Raw genomic sequence first — 15,441 nt, 5'->3', positions numbered from 1 at the left:
AATCGAGCCTCGCAGACGTGCTCGAATGCAGCGCTTTCCAACATGGCAATTTTCGAGCGCTATCTGCTCTATTTTCTACTTTTAGCACACCTCATCAATGATGGGTGTGCCAAAAGGCAGGAAACATAAAAAATTGCGGCGCTTAGATTTTTTTTGTTTGTCTGGTAACGATCAATGACGTAGCAGGTCATTTGATGCTTAATTTACAGGACTTGTTCATCAGTACTGTATGTGACCCAAAGGTAGGTAGTGCAATCACTCGGGCACCTACAGGTCCCTCCTGGTCAGCAGTACATGCAGGTTTACGCAGGGCGTTGTGCTGCGGACAACCTTTGGTTTTTCTGCCTGCTTAACAGATCTGATCTGTGGCAAACAGAGGTGGGTTTCTTATTTCCATCTGTCGGGTGATTGCAGGGCATGTTTACACCGGGCAGTTATCATCTGAACGAGCGTTCGTTTCGTATGTTTGAAAGCTGCACAATGTGTTTAGTACCGTAAATGATATTCTTTCTTTCGAATGAGAAAACCTACCGTATCCTACCACAACCAAGCCCTCCATTTATCTGGTGGTCCTGACCTTTCTGCTTCCCACTAGTGGTATTTATGTACTTGCTGTAATATACTGTACATGGCCGTCTCGCACAGTTGTCTGGAGATCTGTCCTTATGCCAAGCAGCTGCTACCCGGGCATTTACACAATACATGCTGTCACCCTCTGTTTCTCTGCCAATTGGAGCCCATTTTTATCACTTTTTCCATTAGTCATTTTCACAGCTTTTGACATAAGACTTCATAATGACCAGTTTTATTACTCCTCAGCCCTGTATTAAACATGATCTTATGTTTCACCCTTTGCCCCCTGCAGAAATGTCATGTAGTCCATCTGTTTTGCTGATCTGTAATAATGAAGCTGCAAGAAATGTCATGCTTTCCTCCGTTCCTTTTTTGCAGGTTAAGAATGAAGAGGATGATTTTGGATGGGGTGTGGTGGTCAACTTCTCCAAAAAGTCAAATGTGAAGGTCCGTTATATTTTCACATGTATTGTTTATGTATTCCCCTTTTACGTTAAAAGGCCTGTCCCACCAAAATAAGTCATCCTCTATTCAATGGATAGGGGAATAAGTTGCTGATTAGTGTGGGTCCAACTGATGGGAACTGCATCGGTCCAAAAACAGCTGTCTGGAGTGTCCCAGTATGAACAGAGCGGCAGTTACTCATGGGCGCTGCTGCTCCATGCATTTCAGTGGGACTGTTGGAGATGGCTGACTTCTTGGCCTCCAGCGATTTCGGGCAATCCCATTGAAATGAATGTAGCAGAACACGTGCTACTGCCTGTCCTGTTTGTTCAGGGACTCTCCTGATGGCTGTTCTCGGGATCGATGCGGTTCCCTTTGGTTGGACCCCTGCCAATCAGTAAGTTTTCCCCGTCCTGTGAATAGAGGTGAACTTATTTTTGTTGCGCGGGTTCTTTTTTTTTTTTTTTTCTTGAAGATTTTCCCTATCCTTGTAATCATTGGCATGCTTCAAGGATTTGCCTTTACTTCCAGGTCAGTGGAGGTCTGACCATTGTGGACCCCATTATATCAAAAGTTGGAGTGTGCTGACACATTGCTGATTTGCGGTGTGTTTTATTGTAGCTTTTGGTGCAGATCTGCAACAGATTTTACCCTTTCAGTTGAGTTCAAATTGAAGTGATTAAATCTGTTGCAAATCTGTGACAAAATCTGCAGCAAATCAGAAACTTGTGAACGTACCCGAAAGGGGACCCCTGTAGTCAGCATAGACTTGGAATGGGGCTGAGGAGTTGTGCCAGCACAGTGCATGACAGCAGTGAAAACCTTCAAAGGAGTTGCTATGCTCTCTAGTTGGTGGCCCCTGTTGCTCTCAGGATCCCATTGATTGGCCCTTCACAATGCATAAGTAAAGACCTGCTTGCACCAAAGGGAAACCTAAATGTCATTATTGGGTAAGTGCATATGCAGCAGTTTTTTAATATGCCTCTTTGATGAGAAACTAAATGTCCCTCCACTGCTCTGCTCCACTCCATCAGGTAATGCATTAGCAGGATACTACTATGGGACAGCAAACATGCTGACGGTCGTAAAACAACCATTCTCTCCTAATGTTTCTATTTCCTGGGGAAAAATTGCTCATGTCCATATGTAAGGAGGCAGATGGGAGTACACTTTATTCTGGCAAATATCACTTTGCTCACTTGTAGAATGTTTGGTGGCAAAAAATAAAGGCCCATTTAGACACAGCGATTGTTATCGCAAAAAACTCGCTGAAAAGCCATCTTTTGAGCGATAATTGTTGTGTCAATGTGCCCATCTTTCACTGTTGAATTGAAGAATGAATTTCGGTTCTGCCTGAAAACCATTGTGCAGCAGAACAGCTGATAAGCAGGACCGCACGCTGTGTTCTGCCGGGGAAGAGTTGATAACCAATTGCTTTGTCTCAGCTGTTCGCAGCTTTTGGCCCCGCTGGCAGAACAAAGCAAAAGTAACGGACTTGGTGTACTCATCTGGGCTTATGATAAGATTAGACTCCATAGCAGGAAACAAGGTGATAAGCTATTCTGCATCCATTTTGGGCTTCTTTACACTGGAGAATTGGTCAGCTCACCCAGCCTTACTATTCCACCATGCTGAGTGCACAGAAGCAGAGAGCCACTGCTGTCGAAAAATTGAACTTTTCTAGCCACGCAGTTGGTATAAACAAGGGCTCCTGCGTGAAGTATAGGTGTTAAAAGTAATCGTGCTGTGAGATTTTTTTTTTTGGTCCATAATAGACTATTGATATATAATCTATGGGGGTCCACCATTGATCAGCAGGACAGGGAGCACTGCAGCCCATCATTGGTTATCTGTGCACTGCGCCTGCTCTTTTGGACCGAGCTGCAGTGTCCAAGAATAGCGAGTTCCGTGAACCCCTCCACCAATTAAACAAACACCGAATTCTGAGGGCTCATTCCCACGGAAGTATGCGTAAAACACTGCATGGGTCACAAGGTGAGATTACGCTCGTGGTAATGAGCCCGATGGCTTTCAGCTACCTTTATAAATTCCCCCCCTTCTTACACATGTACATTTGGCCAAGCATGCTTTTATGTTGGGGGAGAAAGCTGCTTTCAAACACCCCTAGCAGTGATGTAACCCTCAGGCCTCCTTCACACGGGCGACAAAGTCGCACCATTTTGTAGTATTGCTACGATGCTACAAATCGCATGTATATGAAGCCCATACTTTGCTATGGGTTCCTTCACACATGAGATGTTTTCTAGCATGCTACAAAACGACACAAAAACCTCGCAAGTCTGGCGATATGCCCGCGACACGGGAGGTTTTGTAGCCCATGTTTCCCTATGGAGCCTTCCTCTCTGTTGCATCGCTCGAAAACGTGGTTTGCATGCAACGCGATGCAACTTTGACAGTAGCAGATGCTACAAAGTCGTGTGATTTTTGTAGCATCACTTGCGACTTTGTAGCGCTACAAAATCGCTGTATTGCTGCGAGAAAATCGCAGCGATATCATACAGTGCAGCGATGCAATATCGCTGCGATTTTTCTCGCAGCGATGCGGTGTCGCCCGTGTGAAGGAGGCCTTAAGGAAAGAAAAAAACCCTTACTGATCAGTTAAAATGCAGCAGCCCGATCCTTCTCTCCGCTGCCATCGGAAGAGTCAGTAGGCCACAATACACATCAGATAATCAATGGGTTCGGCAGATCTACGCCTAATGTGTGTGGCCTAAGTCCTAAGCATAAGTCCTATCCAACCCCTTTAATACAGCTTTGGACTATAACTCAGGCTGGAACTCACTGGATACAAGATAAATCATGTAATCTACTGTAGTTACAAAGTTTTTTGGGTTTTTTTTTTCCCTGTAGTTTGTATGTAGATGTAAACTGTTAAATGACGCTCAAAGGTGAAGGTACTTAGGCCAGTGAAGCCGACAGCTGGATGTCCTCCGAGTTCTGCACATAAACAGCTGAAACCTCGCTGGATTGTATTCTTTAAGGAAGATGGATGTTCTGTTCCTGAGAGTTGTTTCAATAAACATCATAGACCAGATTTTCATTTAAAAGTGCAGTTTAAGTGACTTTTTCTCGTAATCTTTTCTCTTTAGCCAAATACTGGAGATCTGGATCCTATTTATGTGGTAGAAGTGTTGCTGAACTGCTGTAAAGAGAGCCTGAAAAATGCTGCAACAGAAGCGGCGAAGCCTGCAAAACCAGATGAGAAGGGAGAGATGCAGGTACGTGTGTGGTTCTGGCTGGTGAATACTTAGTGGTCCCTGATAATAATGGGCACGGAAGATCTTCAACCCTAAAGTTAGAGTAACTGCACTTTTTAGAAACGTTTGACATGTCAGAGCGAGACGTGAAAGGTTTTCATCAGTGGGTGTCCTTTAGCTGATCACTGAAACGAGGGGCTACAGCACTTCAATGAGTGCTGTGCCCCTTCAGCCTTCTTCAGGTCTTGCCGGCTCCTCTCCGCAGCTCATGACCGTTGTATAGAGGTCTATAGAAATCTATGCGTCTATCCTTAGCTGCCCAGAGAAACCAGCAAATGAAGACTGCTGAAGGGGTACAGCGCTTTGGTGACCGCTGCAGCCCACTCGTTTCAGTGATCAGCATCGGTCTCAGCAACAGACCCCCACTGATCAAAACTTGTAAATTTGTAAATGTGAATGTGAATTATTCTTTATTTTCACACATGTGCATCTACAGTAATTGGAATACACATCCTGCAGTCATCCCAGCCCCCATGTACCATGCACACAGTTTCTGTATACTGCCCTCTCCCCCCTCGGATAAATGCAGCTTAACTGCTTTGTATTCAGTAACACAATGCCATAGACATTGGACCGTTGTCCGTGTTACAGGCATGGTTCATACAGCCCTCAGTCTGTAGGTCTGATGGAGTCCGCCATGTCTATCCACATTCGTTCTGGACAACTACTGCTCCTGTGCTGTGTTTATATACATTACACAACATGTAATAGAGGCTGGTTAGATAACAGACCCCGTAAAGTAAATCGTGGCATGTTGCGTTTCCAGACGTTTGGCAGCGGATTGAGCTGCACATTTGGACACCACATGCTGAAAGTAATAAATACTAAACCCTGGAGGGATTCCCGCATGTTCCACGTCTGCTTTACTTCTAGCCATGCTGCGCTGTTATGGACTCTTTTTAGGCTCTCTGTTCACACTTGCACTGACATGACATGACGTATGATCATACATGTAGCTTTTAACAAAGGGGAATTATATTTGTTTCGTGGCAATGCATCTAAAATAAAATGTAAACAACTTTTTCAAGTTCGGATTAAAAAAGGAAAATATTAAAAAACTTTGGAGTCCAATAAGCTGTTGGCGGGAGGTGCGGGCTGAACACGTTAAGTAGTTAAAGGCTTCCTTGGAAATCATAAAGCTGAAAACTGTTGAATTGGTTGACAAAAACTATAGCAAAATGGGCTGCAGAATGGCTTAACCCCTTAGTGACCAAGCCTGTTTGCGCCTTAATGACCAGGCCAAATTTTGCAAATCTGACATGTGTCACTTTAGCATGGAAAAACAGCAGAAAGGTTTTGCATATCCAAGCGATTCTGACATTGTTTTTTCGCCACATGTTGTACTTCATTTAGGCGGAAAAAAAAGACCGATAGAATTTGTGTTTATTTATTAAAAGCGCCAAAATTGTGAAAATTTTGAAAAAATCGTCATTTTTTTCACATTTCCAACTGCAATATCTTAAATATGTGCAAACATAATATAGAAATTTTTGCTAAGATTTATATTTCCACCCGTTTACTTTATTTTGGGCGCACATTGGAAAAACTTTCGTTTTTTTTTTTTTTTAACCATTTAGGAGACGTACAAATGTAACATTACTTTTCAGCATTTTGAGGAACACTTTGTTTTCCTACACCAAGCCAAGTCTGGAAAGGCTCATGAGTGTCAGAATAATAGATACCCCCACTAATGACCCCATTTTAAAAACTACACCCCTTAATGTATTCACTGAGGGGTGTCATGAGTATTTTGACCCCACAGTTCTTTTTCAAGAATTAAAGGGGTTGTCCCGCGGCAGCAAGTGGGTCTATACACTTCTGTATGGCCATATTAATGCGCTTTGTAATGTACATTGTGCATTAATTATGAGCCATACAGAAGTTATAAAAAGTTTTTTACTTACCTGCTCCGTTGCTAGCGTCCTCGTTCCCATGGAGCCGACTAATTTTCGCCCTCCGATGGCCAAATTAGCCGCGCTTGCGCAGTCCGGGTCTTCTGCTCTCTTCAATGGAGCCGCTCGTGCAGAATGCCGGCTCCGTGTAGCTCCGCCCCGTCACGTGCCGATTCCAGCCAATCAGGAGGCTGGAATCGGCAATGGACCGCACAGAAGAGCTGCGGTCCACGGAGGGAGCAGACCCCGGCGGCCATCTTCAGCAGGTAAGTATGAAGACGCCGGACCGCCGGGATTCAGGTAAGCGCTGAGCGGTTTGTTTTTTTAACCCCTGCATCGGGGTTGTCTCGTGCCGAACGGGGGGGGGGGGGGGGTTAAAAAATAAAAAAAAAAAAACGTTTCGGCGCGGGACAACCCCTTTAATTCAATTTAGAGGAGAAAAAGTAAAATTTCATATTTTGCAAATCTATAATTTTAAAGACATATTTTTTTAAATTCGTTTTTTTATTAATAATCAAGTCATAAAATACAGAATAAAAGAAAAGAAGTTTGCTTGGCACATAGTAATATGGGTATAGTCATAGTTGTAGTTAGTTGACACATTTTTTATGCTACTGTATTTCTTAAATTTCTTGGTTAATCATTTATAACAATAAACTTTTAAACTTTTAAAACAATGCAATGCTGTTCTTCCTTATTCTTGGTCCTGGTAAGAAAAAAAATTACAAGTTCTAAGCGCTTGTCCGTGGGGGGGGGGGGAGAGGAGGGGGTTAGTGTAGTTCAGGCTTAGGGTTCATACCGTAGGCAAAGTTGAATGGGAGTCCATCCAAGCTCCCCATACTTTTTGGAATTTAGTCGGGCAGCCTCTATTTTGATATATGATTTTTTCATATGAGGCTACAGTGTTTACAGTTTGGATCCAGTGTGGGACTGAGGGGGGTTCTATCGCCATCCAATTCACGGCTATCACTTTGCGAGCCAGGAATAGCGTCTTTTCCAGAAAGACGCGAGTATAGTATGGCCACACCTCCTCCTCCAGCAGGCCGAAGAGCGCCACCTTAGGGTCCAGGTCAATAGATAATGGGGGCCGCAAAAGTAAGTTTACGAGGTCTATCACTTTTGACCAGAACTCGTTGACAAGAGGGCATTCCCATATTAAATGCCAGAAATCCGCCTTCAGTTGGCGGCATCTCTGACAGGAATCTGAGGAAGTATTGCGCATTTTATGTAGACGGTTGGGAGTGAGGTAGGCTTGATGTATAATATATAGCTGGATGAGTTTATTGTTTACGGCCGGTGAAACCGACAGGTGGGATTCGGAGATATCTTGCCATTCCTCAGGTGTAAGAGATGGGATGGCAAGTTTCCATTTATCGTATGTTGGGAGTGGATTGAGACTTATTTTGGCTGAAAGGAGGTGTGTGTACAGGGCTGATATTAATCCTTTAGGCCCCTGGGACTTAAGGACGCCGATTGTGGGGAACCTGGATATGCGGGTCGAGGTGGGTGGGAATTGAGAGTTCAGTGCGTGTCTTAGTTGGAAGAATCTAAATAGTTGGAGGTGCGGGGCCTGTAACCTGTCGTGTAGTTGCGTGAATGTGGGGAGTGTTTCGTCTGTATATATGTCTTTTAGTGTAAATACCCCCAGGGCGGTCCAGTACTGTGGGTCTGGAATAGACTGTAGTGCAGTGAGACCAGGGTTGTTCCAGAGGGGGAGTTCTGGCACTACATCTTGGTATCTCTGCAGCGTCTTTACTTCCTTCCATACGCTGAGAGCTAGTTTATGGAGCGGGATTAGGTCGGAGATTTTGGTACATTCTGGGAATTCCAAAAAGCCCAGTAGGCTGTTTCCTGTTACTTGTTTCGCAAGTTGTTTATCTGCTATAGGCAGTTCTTTATCTAAGACCCAGGATCGGATGTTTCTCAGTTGCCCTGCCAGGTAATAGAGCCGGAGGTCCGGAAGGGCCATTCCAGCTTGTTCCTTGGGTCTTTGTAAAGTTGCTCGGCTCAATTTGGAGCGGGAGGAGTTCCATATGAATGTTATAATTAGGGAGTTTAAAGACTTGAAGTGTTTAGGGACGCTCACTGGCATGTGTTGTAGTATATACAAACATTTAGGTTGGATGGCCATTTTGATGAGATTTATACGCCCAGCTACGGAGAGCGGTAACTTAGCCCATCGCTTCAGTTTATATTTTATGTTCTCTAATAGTGGGTTTATATTATCTGCTATTGTGTTGTTGTGGTCATGTGACATAATCACCCCCAGGTATTTAAATGTTGAAACCGGTTTTAGTCCATATCTTGCGACACAGGGGTCATTTTTTGGGCCAGTTTCTGTGTAAAGGATTGTTGATTTGGACCAGTTAACATATAGCCCGGAGAAGTTGGAAAATCTATCTATATGTGTCATAGCTTGGGCAAAGGAGTTTGATGGGTTCGACAGAAATAGAATTGTGTCGTCTGCATATAGTCCTAATTTACTTTCAAGGTCTGTCCATTTAATACCAGTCACATTGGGGGCGCTTCTCAGCCGGATCGCCAATGCCTCGATGGCTATGGCAAATAGGGCCGGAGACAAGGGGCATCCCTGCCGGGTGCCTCTTGTCAGTTGAAATTCCGTTGATGGGATGCCATTTACGATTACATTTGCACTTGGGGACTTATATATGGTTTTGACCCATTGTATAAAATTGGGTCCGAACCCAAAACGGACCAGACAGGCCTCCAGAAAGGCCCATTCCAGGGAATCGAAAGCTTTTGCCATGTCGAGTGAAACCAGTGCCCAGGGCATATTATATTGCTTGCCTAGTTGGATGGCTGTTTGGACTCTGCGGATATTTATGGTCGTGGATTTTCCTGGCATAAATCCCGTCTGGTCCGGGTGTATAATGGATAGGATCACCTGATTCAGTCTCGTGGCCAGGATTTTGGTTAGGATCTTGTAATCTGTGTTTACCAGTGAGATTGGCCGATAAGAACTGCAGTCTGTGGGGTCCTTCCCGGGTTTCAGGATTACTACTATGGAGGCTTTATAGAATGAGGGTGGGAGTGTTTTATCTGTCTGGGCTCGGTTTATTGTCTCAAGGAGTTGTGGGGCTAATTGTTCGCAATATTTGCGATATACCTCTATTGGGAGACCATCGGGGCCTGGTGATTTGTTGAGGGCCATATCTTGAATTATTAGTTGGATTTCCTCTAGAGTGATGGGACCTTCCAGGAGGTCAACCTGCTCCCCAGAGAGGGTCGGGAAATTTAGGTCATTTAGATAATCCAGATTGTCCGCCACCGTGTTTTGAGAGGAGGAGTTATATAAATTGGTGTAGAATTCTTTGAAGCAGTTTGTGATGGATGGGGCATCAGTCATCTCTATTCCGCATTGATTCTTAATCTTGAGGATCGTATTAGCGTAGTTTTTGCGTTTGATAAGACTGGCGAGTAACTGGCTGGATTGGTTTCCCAATTCGAAGTAGTGCTGCTTAGCAAAGAATAATTTGCGTTTGGCTTTGGCATGTATTTGGTGTCTGTGAAGGCGGGATAGACTGAGCCAAGCTATTTTATTAGCGTCTGTGGGGTCTGATATGTACATTTTCTCGGCTTCTATGGTTTGATTTTCAATCTCTTTGTCCGCCTGGGATGTCGATTTCTTAATATGCGAGATGGCGGACTTGAGGAACCCTCTGATATAGGCCTTAAGTGTGTCCCACTTCAGAGCGGGGTGGGTGTTGTCAATATGAGCATCTAAGAATAGGGAGATGTGGAAGGGCATTTGATCGTCTGACCCAATAAGCTTGAGCCAGAATGGGTGAAGCTTCCAAGTGGGCCTTATGTTGTGTTGGGGAAATTTGAAGGTTAGCAGTATTGGGCTGTGGTCGGATATGCCTCTCGGGCAGTGTGTTATGTTTGAGAGATATACTGCCAGTTCTATGGAGCTAAATATGTAGTCAATTCTTGTCAGTGCGTTATAACCCGGTGAGTGACAGGTATATTCCCGCGTTTCGGGGTGATGGAGTCGCCAAAGATCGACCCATCCCACACTTTCGATTAGCTGTCTCAAAGGGGAGTTTAAGGTGGAAGTGGCACTGAGGGGTACATGAAATTTGTCTTTAGTGGGGTCCATTACCATGTTAAAGTCGCCTAAGCAGATCACTCCTGCCAGTGGGTATTGGTGTGCAAACGTTATAGCAGACTGCAGAAGATGGAGATTATTGTGGGGTGGGTTGTAGATGGATAGAATGACATAGGGTTTGGCGTCTATTTCTCCGAAGATGAATATAAATCTTCCTTCGGGGTCTCTGCGGGTAGTAATAGGGTTCCAGCGCAGCGACTTGTGGATAAGCACGGAGACACCTCTAGAGGAGGAGGTATGGAAGGAGTGGGCAGTCCACTGAATCCATGGCTTTGAAAGGGCGTCTGCCTTGTCCCTAATAAGGTGGGTCTCTTGCAAACTAATAATATGTGGGTTTATTTGTTTAATATATGAAAATACTGTCCTTCGCTTGAGGGTTGTACCGAGTCCCCGGACATTCCAGCTAAGACATTTTAGGGACATTACTGCCTATGTGGGTATGGGATTTAGCTATTGTACTTATGTCCATGGAGTGGGGGAGAGGGAAGGGGGTTGATGGGTATGGGGGGAGAGATAGTGACAGCGCATACCTGTAAAGAACATTAATGGAGAACAAATTACAGCAATTTAAACTATTAGTCTCTGGCATCCCGCTTAAATTATGGCGTAGATGCCAAAGAGCAACAGAACAGAAAACAATAGGAAAAGGGAAAGGGAAGAGAAAGAAAGAAAGAAAAAAAAACATTTTAGCTACGATCTAGCTAGAAGTAGCAGATGTTGTACTGTTGGGGGGGGGGGGGGGGGGAGTCTCTTGATGAACTCTTAGAAGTTTGGGATTAACCGCCGGGTCCCGTTAATAACTTGAAGGTGCCACGGTCACCCTGCACACCGCCTATGAGTCGAGGGGTGTTGAGGAATGAGTCATAGCCACGCTTAAAGTTCTGCTATAGCTGTAGTAGGATCAGTCGTCCTTTGGTGTTTCGGGGTGCATGTCTAGCCACTCCAGGGCTTCTGTAGGAGAATGAAGAAAGAGCGCCTTTCCTTGGGTTACTATTCGTAGGCGAGCTGGATATGCCATTGAGTAAAGAATATTTCTTTCTTTGAATTTTCGTTTCACTTCTATGAAGGTGGCTCTTTGTTTTTGTAGCTCAGCAGAGAAGTCGGGAAATATAGAAATCGCTGTGTTATTGTACTTTAGTGGGCCCTTTAACCTGGCTTGTCGTAATGCGGCGTCTCGGTCCCTGCAATTTAGGATCCTTGCCAGGAAGGGGCGCGGGGGGGCTCCTGGTTGTGGCGGTTTTGCAGGGACTCGATGGGCTCTTTCTACTGTGAAATGGGTAGAGAAGGTGTCGTCTCCCAATAGTGATTTTAACCAAGTCTCAGCGAATACTTCCGGGTGGGAGCCCTCTGATTTTTCGGGTAAGCCTATTATGCGTAAATTGTTGCGGCGCGAGCGATTTTCTAAGTCGTCTGTTTTGGACTGACAAAATTCTATTGCTCTTGTCGCTTTCTTGACCGCCGTGGTGAGTGGGCGTAGGGAGTCCTCTGCATTGGAAACGCGTTCTTCCATTTCCTGCATTCTGCCACGCATGTTCTGCAAGTCTTGCCTTAGCAAGGAGACGTCAGATTTTATCTCCTCTATTTTGTTGGTGAGAGAGGATTTGCAAGTATTGATTGCGTCTAAAAGTTGACGCATGGTGGGTTCTGGGGTTTGCCCCATTTCGTGTTCAGACTCTCTCATCTGGGCAGGTCGCGTTGCGCGCGGGGTGTGATCAGAGGTTTCAATGCGGGAGAATTCTTTTAATTTTTCGGCGGCAGTGCCGCTCTTTGCACGTGTACTCATGATAGATTTCGTTGGGTTAATGTAGCGGGTTATGAAGGTTAGCGTCGTGAAGTAGGCAGTGTCAATATTTTCCTTGTCAGGTAAGGATCAAAGGTCCGTATATTGGTGCTTGTTACGATGGCCGTTGGGAGGCGATTGTTCGGCAATTCGGACTGTGGTGGCACCGGATTATCTTTTGGTCTTGGACTGGCCGCGGTAAAGGGGGAGAGGGACCACCCAAGTAAAGCGTGGCGGCCTGCCGGCTGCCAGACACAACAGCCAGTCCCCGTCGATGTAGTATGGGTTTGGAGATATGACGGTGTTCACTGTAAGGCCCTTTGTTTATCAGGTCAGTCTAGCTCAGTCCTTGCCCTCTTATATGTTGGGGTAGTCAGTCCCCTGGCTATCTCAGGGTGTAGAATGCCCTTGTAGCGGACCGTTTGGCCAGGATGCGTGATCGCGGGAGGTCCGCGCTAACAGTCCCGGGGATTGTCCCCCAGTCCCCCACGGGTGACTTACAATTTGTTGCCGGCTCCGCAGGGTCGGGTCCGAGAAGGAGGCTCTTTTAGATGCGGAGTCTTGAGGGGTCTCGGGTGTCGCGGCTCGGCGGTGGCAAGGCGCTCCGGAGGTGAACCGCCGGGAGGTGGTCGAGTCAGCTGCGTCGGAGGCAGGGAGAGAGGTCCTCCGGTTGCAGCGCCGAGGCCGAGTCGGCACACAGCTCCGCAGTCTGCGCGTCGTGGAACGCCGGGTGCCGCAGCTGGATGACAGCGGGGGCTGCAGAGCGGCAGGACCGGCGAGCCGTGCCCACCGCCGGGTCTTCGCGGCAGCGGCGCCGACACAGAGGCGCTCCGCGTCTCACTGCAGGGGAGATGGGCGCTCGGCAGCTGAATGACAGCGGAGGCTGTAGAGCGGCAGGACCGGCGAGCCGTGTCCACCGCCGGATCTTCGCGGCAGCGGCGCCGACACAGAGGCGCTCCGCGTCTCACTGCAGGGGAGATGGGCGCTCGGCAGCGGCCTCCAGGCAGAGCAGAAGCGCCCAGGCCCGCCGCGGGCTCAGCTGGGACCGCGCATCCCTCAGCGCGGAGCGGGCGGCAGGAAGTTACGGGTAAGCGGCAGCAGGACGGCCGGAGTCAGCAGGTGAATCGCCGCTCTCGTCCCACTCTCGCAACGGCAGTCCAGCTCCGGAGGTGAAGGAAGTGGAGCGTCCCTCCTCCCAGGGATGAGGTCAGCGGCTTCGGTGAGGGGGATCGCCTCCGCCTGGGTCCCGGTCAGACGCGGACCCACGGAGACAGCAAGGGGGGAGCCCCGATGTAAGTAGGGTGATGGGGTCAGCTACGGGCGCCAGCAGGGTCTTTTCACTGGGTGGTTAAGGAGAGGTAGCAGGTCGGCAAAGCTCCAGGCAGTCAGCAAGGTGGGTCGGCAGGTTAGGCGGGAAACTGAGCGCGGGAAGGTGGCAGGGCGTTGGCGCCGTTTCTCTTCCGTCTCAGTCTGCGGCCCAATTATGTATTTCAGGAGGTTATAATCTTCTTCAATTACGGTCCAGCTTGTCCATTAGGGTTTAGGGACCCATTGGTGTTCTTATGGGTGTTCAGGTTCTGGTAAGAGCAGGGTTTTGTGCGGATTTTGATGTCCCCCCTGGGGAGCTCTCCTTACATGTGACTCTCCATGTCGGTCGCTGGCCACGCCCCCCCTTTAAAGACATATTTTTTTCCTATAGTTTACATGAAAATGAGGATTTACACCCCAAAATGGATACCCCTGTTTCTTCCGTGTTCAGAAATATACCCATTGTGGCCCTAATATTATATCTGAGTCCACAACGGGGCCCAAAATGAAAGGAGTAGTCCGTGTCTTTCAGAACAGAAATTTTGCTTGAAGGCCTTTTAGACCCCATAGCATACATGTAGAGTTCTTGAGCGCCCCAAACCATAGAAAACCCCCACAAATGACCCCATTTTGAAAACTAGACCCCTTAAGGAATTTATCTAGGGGTGTACTGTGTATTTTAACCCTAGAATTTTTGAATAGATCTAAGCAAAGCCGTAAGAAAAAATTACGATTTTCATTTTTTGGGCTATTGCGTCAATTTGAAAACAGGTTTTTTTGTACAGCACATGTATAAATGTAGACTTTCACCTCAAAACGGATACTCCTGTTTGTTCCGTGTTCAGAAACATACCCATTGTGGCGCTAATAGACTTACAGGACACACTGCTAGGCCTACAATGAAAGGAATACCCGCTGGATTTCAGGGTACAAGTGAATACATTTCAGGCCCCATTGCCTACTTATAGAGCCATTGAGCGGCCAAAACTATAAAGAACCCCCACGAATGACCCCATTTTGAAAACTAGACCCCTTAACGAATTCATCTAGGGGTGTACTGTGTATTTTGACCCCACAGTATTTGAATGAATCTAAGCAAAGCAGAAGGAAAAAGTAACGATTTTCAATTTTTTTTGGCAATTTTTTAAAATTTTAAAACAGTTTTTTTTGTACAGTGTACATAGAAATGAAGACATTCACCCGCAAATGGATCCCCCCGTTTGTCCCGTGTTCAGAAACATACCCATTGTGGCCCTAATTTACTTACAGGGCCCATGGCAAGGCCTATAAAGGAGGGAACACCCGTTGGATTTCAGGGCACAACTGAATAAATTCCAGGCCCCATTGCTTATTTGTACGGAATAAAAATTGACTCTCTAAAAATCCCCCCCCCCCCCCCCCCACACACACACACACATACTCTGCGCCCTTTTTGGCGTTTGCAAATCTTAGATAAGTATTTTCGAAGACGGGTAATTACGGAGGCTGGTTGGAATGGGCACATGGGGCAATAAAACTATAAAAATATAATATATCTCCCCCCCCCCCCCCCCCCCTCATGCTTTTTGGGGGTCATTTCTTGACCTCAGTGGCGGGTATGGGGTGTAAAAAGTGGCATTCCATGAGTCTCCGTAATCTTGCTGAGGTGCGGCGGTCTCGCATAGAAGGCGCTCAACAAGCTGCTCCTGGAACTGCAGGAAGGCGAGCGTTCCCGGGGCTTCTTGTAAAATACGTATCACAGGTAGCGGTCTGAATAACGCTGGGCTCACGCAGCCTTAGGTGGAATCCGCTTGCGGAGGCCCGCAGCGGATCCCGGCTGTGAGCCCGGCTGTGACCCTGCGTACGGCCACGTAATGTACTGCGCATAACTGCCTACTCACACAGGCGGTCATGCGCAGTACCTTTTTTTTTGTTTGTATTTCCTGCACCGTTGCTTAGCGATGACGCCGGTACCTGCAGCCCGTATACAACGTAGTTGCGTATGAGCTGCGGGTATATCCGCGACCACAGAGCACAATAGGCTCTATGCTGCGGATA

General features: G+C 46.8%; 1 protein-coding gene across 1 annotated transcript in view; it reads left to right on the top strand.

Annotated features, from left to right (window-relative positions):
* Window positions 1-15,441, top strand: part of MTREX (Mtr4 exosome RNA helicase) — a 93,735-nt gene that overhangs the window by 49,908 nt on the left and 28,386 nt on the right. Inside the window, exons 18-19 of the mRNA XM_066602717.1 lie at window positions 952-1,020; window positions 4,128-4,256. Coding sequence (XP_066458814.1) covers window positions 952-1,020; window positions 4,128-4,256 — 198 coding nt within the window. The remainder of the gene's footprint in view (window positions 1-951; window positions 1,021-4,127; window positions 4,257-15,441) is intronic.

The sequence above is a fragment of the Eleutherodactylus coqui genome, chromosome 5, assembly GCF_035609145.1.
Source record: "Eleutherodactylus coqui strain aEleCoq1 chromosome 5, aEleCoq1.hap1, whole genome shotgun sequence".
Taxonomy (NCBI): domain Eukaryota; kingdom Metazoa; phylum Chordata; class Amphibia; order Anura; family Eleutherodactylidae; genus Eleutherodactylus; species Eleutherodactylus coqui.
Note: the sequence above shows the minus strand (reverse complement) of the source record. Positions and strands in the feature narration are given on the sequence as shown.